This window comes from Excalfactoria chinensis, chromosome 16 (assembly GCF_039878825.1).
Source record: "Excalfactoria chinensis isolate bCotChi1 chromosome 16, bCotChi1.hap2, whole genome shotgun sequence".
NCBI lineage: Eukaryota > Metazoa > Chordata > Aves > Galliformes > Phasianidae > Excalfactoria > Excalfactoria chinensis.
In genome coordinates, this window is record NC_092840.1 from 5,299,221 (window position 1) to 5,309,392 (window position 10,172).

General features: G+C 53.9%; 1 protein-coding gene across 1 annotated transcript; it reads left to right on the forward strand.

The window, feature by feature from the left end:
* The first annotated feature begins 423 nt into the window (after window positions 1-423).
* On the forward strand, window positions 424-10,094 carry TPST2 (tyrosylprotein sulfotransferase 2). The gene is made up of 7 exons (XM_072350642.1): window positions 424-563; window positions 3,388-3,455; window positions 5,220-6,135; window positions 6,984-7,182; window positions 8,169-8,219; window positions 9,070-9,113; window positions 9,660-10,094. The coding sequence occupies exons 3-6, from the start codon at window positions 5,300-5,302 to the stop codon at window positions 9,097-9,099; spliced, it is 1,116 nt and encodes a 371-aa protein (XP_072206743.1). The 5' UTR covers window positions 424-563; window positions 3,388-3,455; window positions 5,220-5,299; the 3' UTR covers window positions 9,100-9,113; window positions 9,660-10,094.
* The last annotated feature ends 78 nt before the right edge of the window (window positions 10,095-10,172 follow it).

Consider the following 10,172-nt stretch of genomic DNA (forward strand, 5'->3'; position numbering starts at 1 on the left):
GCTTCCCCTCGCTCCCATTCCTCTCCGGCTCGTCTTCCATCCCCTCCCTGCAAACCTCAAAGTGTGACCCCCCCCACCCCACCTCCCCGCCCAGGGGCAGCCCCTGCATTCCCCCAGCCCTCCGTTGGGCACCGTGCGTGCAGCGCTGCTTGGAACCACGCGTGCAAAACCACCCAGAACCTGAAAGCAGCACCGCGCAGAGTCGTGCACGCAGCACGCGCAAAGGAGCGCAGCGCCGCACTCGTGCCCGTGGGCAGACAGCGTGCACGCGCCGCTCCCCGCGTGCCATTTGCACACCCGCGCGCACGCACAGCCGCTCGCACGCGCATGGGCGGCCCGCAGCTCGCGCACCGTGCACGCGCAAGGCAGCCACACGCGTGCACGCCAGGGAACGCATGCGCGGTGGGGCGGTGCGCTGCGCGGGGATCCCTGCCCCTCTGCGCGTGACGTCGCCGTGTCTCAACGCCGCTCCGTTCCGCGCTGGCGGAGGCGGCAGCGAACGCGGGGAGTGCGGCCCGACCCGATCCGAGCAGCGGCACCGTGAACCGCAGCGACAGCGGCAGGTGGGAGCGGGGACGGGCGGTGCGGGGCGCGCTGTGCGCAGAGCGCGCAGTTAGCGGTGTGCACGGGCTGGTGCGTGGCGCGCGTTGCGAGGTGCTTAGCGGATGGCAGCCGGTGCAGGATGCACGGTGGGCAGTGTGCACGGGGCGATGCGGGGGCACTCGGTGCAGGATGCTCCGTGCACGGTGCTCGGTGCTGGGTGCGCAGGGTGGTGCCAGGCGCACGGCGCGTGGTGATCAATGCGTGGTGCTCAGTGCAAGGCACCCTGCATGGTGCTCAGTGCGGGGTGCTCAGTGCACGGTGTTGAGTATATGGCACTCGGTGAGCAGCACGCACAAGGTGGTGGTGCAGGGCGCTCAGTACGTGGTGCTCAGTGCAGGATGCTCAGTGCATAGCATCCAGTGCACGGCACTCGGATATGGCACTCAGCACAGGATGTTCAGTATATGACACTCAGTGCAGGATGCTCAGTGAGCAGTGTGCACAAGGTGGTGGTGCAGAGTGCTCAATGCATAGCACCCTGCGCAGGGTGCTCACTGCTGGGTGCTCAGTGCACGCAGTGCTGCAGTGTGCACAAGGACAGAGCATGGTTCTATATAGGTTTTTGCTCCCTGCTCCCTGCCCTGAGGCACGCTGCTCTGCCCCTGCTCTCCCCTTTGGGCACCCTTAGGGTACCCTGCTTGCACCCTCCCATCCCTGTGCATTGCAGACAGTAGGCTGCAGCACAAGGGCTGTGTGCACATCCCAGGAGGTTGGAGCATCGTCTGTATAAGTGAGCTCCAATGCCCTGCTGCTTTATGGTGCCACTGCCATGCACTGCTATGCTCTGAGCCTGTGCTCAGCAGTGCCTTTGGGGCAGGAATATCTCTAGTGTTGCATCACTGGGAAATAAAATATTTTGATTATGTTTCTTAAGCAAATTTGAGGTTTTGGGGTTTCTCTTGCAGAAACAACCTTTACTTTGCAAGCCATGTTCTCTGTGTATGTGGGAATGGAGTTTGTTAACAATTATGCTTTGGCACGTGGATTTGGAAATGCTGTTTTGAAGATGGGGAGTGTTTTTTCTAGCAGCGCCTTTGATGTTTTTTTCTCCCTGTTGCATGGCACGCTCTGACCACCCACGCTCATGGGGAGCCATTTGTTGTGCCCTGTTGGTGCACAGGCATGCAGCGTGCTGCCACCAGGACACGGGGACAGGGCACAAGGGCAGCACATGGTATATTGGGTTCTTTCCTCCTCCCTGGACAAGCTGGCTGCAGGTTGCTGGGGTTGGTGCTGCCTTTCAGAGGCTCTGTCACTTGGGGCGGTGCTGCTGCAGCAAATGTGAACCGCAGCACTGCTTGGTCTATTTGGGGATCTTCGAAGGCACTCGTGACCCAAAAGTGGTCTAAAATCCATCTGCTTGTACCAGGGTTGGCTTCTGGTTCCTGTTGCTGTGTCTGTCTCTGTGGCCCACAGTTCATCTTTAGTTTGAATCAGCAAAAATGCTCTGCTCTGCGTGGTGCTGTTCTTGTCACGTGGGGGCCCTGAAAGCAACTGTTTGTGTTTTCCTATGAATGCCGTTGGTGCCCTTGAGCAGCACAGTTTCATGCATGTGGGCCCTGCCCTACACCTGGCTCCTTGCACCCTGCCAGCAATGCTCCTTCCAGTGCTGACCTGGGGCTGCACCCCTGGGTGCTGCTGGGTGCTGCCAGGTACTGCAGCCCTGCATGCTGCAGGGTAAGCATTGCCAATATGGAAGGATGCACATTGGCTTGGTTCTTGCTGACCTCCTCCGTGGAAGATGTTCACATTTCCTCATCCTTCATTAAGCCTAAGGGTCTGAGCTCAAACTTTCCATGCCACACCTCTGTCATTTCAGGAAGTCACTAGCATCTGGTTTCTGGGACTGGTGTAAAGCAATTTAGGATCACATCACACTTCTCGCTGCTTCTGTCACTTGTTTGCAATAGTTTGCAACGCTTCTCTGTTATGAAGAATGGGCTGGAGGCAATGCTGTGTTGCAGACTGGGTGCTGCCTGTGCCTGGACACTGCTGTGACCACGCGATGGCACAGCACAGCCCTGTGCTGCAGCAGGAAGGAAGTCTGCAAGTCTATATGTGTGTGTGCGTGTGTGTGTGCACATTGTGTTTGTGAGGGTGAGAGCTGGAGGAGTTTCCGGAGCAGGGCAGCTGTTAAACCACTGCACCAGGGAGCTCTGAGTTGTGTGTGGGTGCTGCCCGACACCCTGCAGCTTCATCCAGGGTAGATCTCGTGGCTGAAGGAGAGGAGCAGGAAGTGTTGTGGGGATGGAGGGCGATGCATGTGCTGCAGATGAGCTCTGCTCCGTTGCAGCATTGGTGCTGGGTGGAGTTTCCCTCTGGTTTCCCATTAGTGCTGAAGCAGAGAGGCTGTGTGACGTCCAGCTGGGCAGGAGAGGAGGAGGATCTGGGGTGGCTGGAATAACAATTAGTGTCTGTACTTGAAATGTTCTCAAAAACATCCTCTGGGGCTGGGACAGTGCCATGTATGCAGGGACAGTGCTGTGTGCACAGGGACACAGCTGTGGCCTCACCAGGATGCTGTCAGGAACCCTGCAGTGAGCGTGGTGCCCAGGTTGCTCCATGCATGCAGGGTTGCTTAGTGCATTATAGAGCTGCAGGGAGATGGTAACTGCTGTGACAGTGGGTGCTTGCAGTGCTGGATTTTGCCCCTGAACCAGCACCAGGGGGATCTCAGCCACGTACTTCGACATCGCTGTGGGGCTGAGCTTTGCCCCACTGGCTGGGTGGGGGCTGCCTGTGTTCAGCAAACAAATCAACCCTGTGATTTTTCTTCCCCGGTAGGTGTTCTCACGGCCATCTGCATCTCAGCACGAAGCTTGGCTGGCAGCACCATGAGCTGCAAGGGGCAGGTAAGGCATGCCTGGAGCTCCCACCAGAGCACCCAGTTCCCCCATGGCACCTGGAGTCCACTGAGGGATGTTTCATCCATCTGTCCACACTTTGCTCTGTTAATATTTCACTTCCCCAGCTTGCAGCCCTGTCACTATGGAGGTCCTGTCAGCATGTAAATACGGAAGGCGCTCTGCCTGCAGGAACTTTGGTGTCCTCATTTGTCACTTCCCCACCAACCTCTCTCATTTTCCTGCACGGCTGCAGTGGTTCCAATTGCCCCGACGTCCTGAGCACTCCCACTGCTCTGTGCTGCAATGGGTCTTTGTGGCCATTAGCAATGATTTTTAGGGCGAACATTTGAATACATTTACATGAGTGAGACAGATGGAGATAGAAGGGCGGAGCGGTGAGCACTCATCTTTTTAATGGGCCTGACTTGGGGCTGGACAAAAGCCAGGGTGCTGTTTGTTGTTCCGTGTGACGTCTGGTCTAAACAAATGGATCAACATTTGACTTCTTGGCTTGTACACAGCGTGTGGACGTGCATTTGAAACCGTTGGTGTCTGGTGAGATGACAGGGAGGCTGGTTGGGGAGTTAGCCATGGGACTGTGTGATGCAGAGAGAGCGCTGGTGGCTGCGTCTCCTTGGGGTGGGACAGACCCTGGCATGGGCTGCTAATGAGGAGGGCTGTTTGCTATGGGGCTGGCACCGGGCAGGCCCTGCTGGCTGCTCCCCACTTGAAGGCGCTTGGCTAAATGAGCTCTTTGATGAAAAGAATGGAGAGGAAAAGGAGCTTTTCTGAAGCAGTTCTTTGATTGTCAGTAAAATAAAGTGCACGGACATCTCGTTCCTTCCACTCACCAAAGCCCTGTAATCACAAAGAACTCGAAATCCCGCTGTGACCCCGGGGTAGGATTGCCAAACCTGCACTCACAAACCCAGGGGGGAAGGGGAGGAGGGGGTGGGAGCAATGCCAGCTCTCCTGGGAGCCGTGCAGGCAGCAGCACAGCACTGCGCAACAGCACTCCTGCAGCCATGTCCTGCAAGCAGACACTGCCCCAGTGCTGGGGGAGCTTCGTGTAAGGTCAGGCTGGGGGAGAAAGGTGTTAAACACACCACAGGTTGCTGTTATTGACGTGTTACCCTTGGCGTTATTTTACTTTCTCAGCTTGTTTCACCCTAACGGGTAATTGCTTCTTTCTGATTTAGGCCTTGAGAAGTGCGTGAGCTGCTGCTTTTGTTTTTCTGTTTATTTCAGTTTCCTCCTTTCCCTGTGGCGACGTATGTAAAACTAAAGAAAACGTGGGAGGGAGGGAGGCAGGTGGTTGGCAAGGAGGGAAGGAGGGCAGCGTGCCGAGTGCAGGAGCTGCCCTGGGAGGTTTGGGGTTCGTGCAGGATGGAGCAAACCCCAAAGACTCCTTACTGGGTGAAAAGAAAGCTGTTTGGTTTTCTTCCTCCTGACCTAATTCAGAGTCAATCTAAAGGAGTAGATGGAAGAAGGCGAAACTGCATGGATTAGGTGAGCAGGACCCCTCCTCTCCAAAACTCCCCCGAGCTTCGCTCCGGCCACAAACCTGGGGACAAAAACAGCTAAGAACTAATCTGTTTGGGTGTGCTCCGAGGCGGGCTTTAATTACGTTCTGGGCAGAAGGCACCTAGCTTGAAATGTGCTGATAGGTAGAAGGGATGACGACAGCTCGGCACGGTGTGGGCGTCTGCAGGAGCTGCTGGGGCCAGGCTGCGGGCAGCCCTGCTCACAGAGCTGCTCTCTCTCTTGCAGATGCCTGCTGGGTTGAACGATCTCCGGCTGCAAACTGAAGCGTGGTGACGTGGTGTGCAGTCGTTGCACAGCAGGACAGGATGCGGGTCACCATGAGGCGGGTGCTGCTGGTGGTGGGCTCGGTGGTGGCCCTGATGGTGACGCTGCACCTCGGCCAGCAGGTCCTGGAGTGCCAGGAGGTGCTGAGCAAGAGGAGGCACAGGTTGATGAGACCCGAGAATGAGGAGCTGGTCATGGTGGACTCCAACCACGTGGAGTACCGTTACAGCAAGGAGATGCCTCTCATCTTCATCGGTGGAGTCCCCCGCAGCGGCACCACGCTGATGAGGGCCATGCTGGATGCCCACCCAGAGGTGCGCTGCGGGGAGGAGACCCGCATCATCCCCCGCGTGCTGGCCATGCGGCAGGCCTGGTCCAAGTCAGGGCGAGAGAAGATGCGCCTGGATGAAGCTGGGGTGACAGACCAGGTGTTGGATGCTGCCATGCAGGCCTTTATCCTGGAGGTGATCGCCAAGCACGGCGAGCCGGCCAGGTATCTGTGCAACAAGGACCCGTTCACCTTGAAGTCCTCTGTCTACCTATCCAGGCTGTTTCCCAACTCCAAGTTCCTCCTGATGGTTCGAGATGGCCGTGCTTCGGTCCACTCCATGATCACACGGAAAGTGACAATAGCAGGTTTTGACCTGAACAGCTACCGGGACTGCCTGACCAAGTGGAACAAAGCCATCGAGGTGATGTACTCCCAGTGCCTGGAGATCGGGCGCTCTCGCTGCCTGCCTGTTTACTATGAGCAGCTGGTGCTGCACCCCGAGCAGTCCATGCACGCCATCATGAAGTTCCTGGGTATCTCCTGGAGTGACACCGTGCTGCACCATGAGGAGCTCATAGGGAAGCCTGGCGGAGTGTCTCTTTCCAAGTGAGTGTGTGCTGGGGGGGCAGGAGATCCTTGCTTGTGTCAGTGGGTGCTTTTCAGAGGTAGAAGTGGCAGCACACTCTGCTTTATTGCAGTTGGTTTTGCGTTTCTTAGTAAACGAGGGCTTGAATATTATCAGTTGATGTATGCAATAGAGCAGCCTGACAGGCAGGAAGCGAGTGATTGTCGTATTTCATCTCTCTTGACAGTGCAGAAGTAGCTCGGATCTTGAATTTGCAAAGAACTGCTTGCTCAGAAACGTGAGCTCTTTAACGCTTCTTTTCTCCACCCATCCTCAGATCTCCTCTCTGCAGTTTTGCTGCTGATGAATCACTTTCAGGGGTGGGCAGTAACTCCTGCCAAAGTTGGTGCAGAATAGAAGGAGTGCATTCTCCCATGGAGACACACCCGAGCACTCCCTCCTGGTTGCTTGTTTTAGTGCTCCAGGACCTGCTTGGCTTCTCCCACCTTCTCCTGGTCTTACCACAGTTCCTTTTCTAAGAGAGCTTTAGGACCCACTGAGCAAAATGTAATCGATTGTGGCTGGTAGCAGCCACCCAATGCAGGATGGATCCCAGTGCTGTGTCCCTGCAGTCACACTGAGACCTGAGCTCAGAGCTGCAGGAAGCTCACATAGCAGCAGCAGCACCACTGTGCCCTGGCAGCTCAGCCTGTGTGCATGGAGGGTACGGAGCAGTGTGTGTGCTGCATGCTTGTCTATGACACTGAAAGCAAAATGTTCAGGTGGCAGCTAGGCTAACTGAAGGCACTTCTATCTGAGCCCGGTGTTATCTGTGAAATCCAAATGACAGCAATTTGGTTTGTTTTTTCCTTGATATTTTTTTATCCAGGATAGAAAGATCAACGGACCAAGTTATCAAGCCAGTGAACATGGAGGCATTGTCTAAATGGATCGGACACATTCCAGGGGATGTACTGCAGGACATGGCCCACATAGCACCCATGCTCGCCAGGCTTGGCTACGACCCATATGCCAATCCACCCAACTATGGCCACCCAGACCCACTTGTTGTCAACAACACGCACAGGGTGGGTGTCACAGCCGTCCCCAGAGCAAGAGGGGCTCTGGCCAGAGTCAGAAAGGAGCAGCAGAGAAACAAAAGCTCATTTCCTTCTGGGAAACTGTGAACGATGGGTGTTCAGTTCCAGAGTTACGTGCAGTAGTTTGAGCCTCTTGTGGCTCACACTGATTCTGCTCCCTGTGATTTTGTGGCGGTGTTCCTTTCTTCTGTTGTGGCAGATACTGACCTGGCCCTCCCTCCTTGACCAGCCCCATTCTTGAGCCCAGACACGGGAGTTACTGGTTGTGATGTTATCTGGTTGCAAAGTTGTTGGCACTAGAAACTCCAGTCTGACCTCAGGAGAATCTTAGGCAGTGCTGAGTCTGTGTGCAGCTCACCAGCCACTCCCGCTGTCCCATGAGGAATGTGAGTGGATGCTTGTAATGCATTTGGGCTAAACCAGAAGAATCCTTTTTTTTTTAGCATATTGACTCATGTGTCTGAAGCTGCAGAACCACAGGCAGCATTTACCGGACAGAGGGAATTTTTCATGCTTTGGGATGGACCAGTTCTCCCCAAACTGAGGTCAAGATTCCATGTGTGCAGTCCCTGTGACAGTGCCCTTGGACACAGCATCCTTTGCTTCGCTTCTTGAAGCAGAGAATGCTGTTCCCTGTTGTCTTTGCAGAGTGGAGAGCTGTAGCACAAACCTGGCAGGTCAGAGGAGCTCCCCTGAAGCCAGTCACGGTCTATGTGTTCTGGGCTCTTGCAGTTCTTCCTTTCTCTCTGTGCTCACTGAGCCATTTCAGAACACAGATGATATGGGTGAATAGTCACTAAGGGAGAGACCTCCTGCTGTTGTCCAGAATCCCAGCTTGAGCTAGAACAGCTGCTCCTCAGGTCCCTGCTGGCTCACCAGTCTTGGCATATATGCTGCAGTTAACAGTGTGCACTTGCTGATGTTTGTACAGTCATTGTCCAAGAAGGGGGTCACTATTCTTCTTTTTTCCGTAGGTTCTAAAAGGGGATTATAAAACGCCAGCCAACTTGAAAGGCCATCTGCAGGTAAGAGTTTGATGTCATGTCTGAGTGCTTTGCCCTGTGCAGTTATTCATTGAATCATTGGAGTGGGAAGGAACCTTTAAAGGCCACCTGCTCCCACTCTCCTACAATGAACATGGACAGCACAGCTCCATCAGTGCTCAGGGTCCTGTCCCCTGACATTGGGTGTTCCCAGGGCTGGAACATCCACCACATTTGGGTGCCTGGCCCCCTGCTCCCTTTTATTGACACTTGCAGGCTGTTTAGGGGAGGGTGGCTTACCTGATTTCAAGTTACAGATGGATCTTCTGTTTCTAGTGCTTGTGATCACGCTCCGGTGTCAAAAATAGTCCTTTCCTAAAGAGCAGTGTTTGAAAGCAAGGGATTACCATCTTTTACAACACAGAGCAGTCAAACAGCCAGCATACATACAGACTTAAACATGATTTTATTGACTCTTCAGAGAGGGCCGCCTGCCTGAATAAGAAATGCAGTAGATTAGTGTTGATTATCACCAGTGTTCTCATCAAAGGTGTCTGGTTTTACCTGTTCAACATGAGGACTCCTAACAGATTGGTCTGCATTGCCAGCATGTGAAAACATGCATAGTCAGATCCCAGAGTGAGGAAACGAAGCTGCTTGTGCAGCAAAGACACACGTGTGTTCCCTGCAGGAGGCATCATTTGCAGTTCCTGAGTGGCTGCACATGCAGTAAGGAAATGAGAGACTCGTGGCGAGGTCTCTTGTTCTCTGTTGTTGTTCCACTTTCTGTCCTGACCATTTCCCTTTTTCTTGCATCTGGGAACACGCCAGGAATGCTTTGAATTGCAAGTAGCGACTTAAAAACGATCCTTCTATATCTTGGTTATTCTAGGTGACTCAGAACACGTCATCTTCTCACTAATTAATGATTTCCAGGTAAGACCTTGTACTTTAATTTGGGACCCACACAGATCTGCCTGGAATTGCTACAAGATTTTGCTTGTATCATTTCCTATGCTTGTGGCTGCTCTAAGCACACTCATTATGGGAATGATCTTCACAGTTGCTTTAGGTTTTCAGAGCAGTGTGAGACGGTTTGTCAAATCTCTGAGCTCTGGGAAACAGGATGAATCCAGCAAAATCACAATCAGCCACTTGGGGGTGTTATGACCGGCTGTGGAGAGGGCAGGGAGGGGGTCGTGTATGTGTGCTGAGCACCAGCAGATGGGGGATGTGCCCCGTGTGCATTTCAGAAGGGGTGGTCGTGTTTGCTGCCAGCTTGGGAAAACAGAACTGCTCTCCTTGACTTCTACAGCAGCTGTTAGCGTGTCAAAGGCTCTGAGCACAAACAGGTGCTGTTGCCCATCACGCAGGAGCTGGAGCTCAGCATCCAACAATTGCTGTATTGCAGTGGTTTTAAAGTTGCTTGCACACGTGGCTGTTGGGACTTCCTGACTGCTCAGACTGTTTCTTCCCTTGCAGGCTGCTGCAAACGGCCCTGGGTGGCTCCGCAAAGTAGAGTTTGCAGTCGCACCAAGTGGAGATCTGTTATCCAAGCATATTGCTTGCTGGTATTGCCAAAATGACTGCCGTGCCAGGAATGTATTTGCATTTATTTGCAAAGGCCAAACGTTGGACACTTCCATACCACTCGTCTCCCTTCGCTGGATGCTCCGTGGTGAAAGATCTGTGGAAACGAAGCTCGACCGAACCTCCAAAGTGCATTGGAAAAGAGATTTCCTGTTATTTCAGTGTCTCGTAATGCTGTTCCTTAACGTGCGGATCAGAATAGGTGTCATAACCGTGTAGAGCGTTTGTTGTACAGGTGACAATCCGGGGAACTGTCTCTTCGTTCACTTGTCGTTGACAGATTCTATTTAAGAATTAATATATGAGGTCAATCGTTTCACTCCTGGCTGCGCTCATTCGTTTCTTAGACCACAGAGCCTCCCCCTGCTGCCCCTCGGGATACCTCCAGAGGAGCCGCTCCCCGAT

What these genes read in the sequence shown, in the direction of transcription:
- TPST2 (XM_072350642.1), top strand. Translation starts at nt 5,300, where the DNA reads ATGCGGGTCACCATGAGGCGGGTGCTGCTGGTGGTGGGCTCGGTGGTG. An exon ending in GGCGGAGTGTCTCTTTCCAA is followed by an intron (nt 6,136 to 6,983) that starts GTGAGTGTGTGC and finishes TTTTTTATCCAG; the next exon opens with GATAGAAAGATCAACGGACC. An exon ending in ACTTGAAAGGCCATCTGCAG is followed by an intron (nt 8,220 to 9,069) that starts GTAAGAGTTTGA and finishes TGGTTATTCTAG; the next exon opens with GTGACTCAGAACACGTCATC.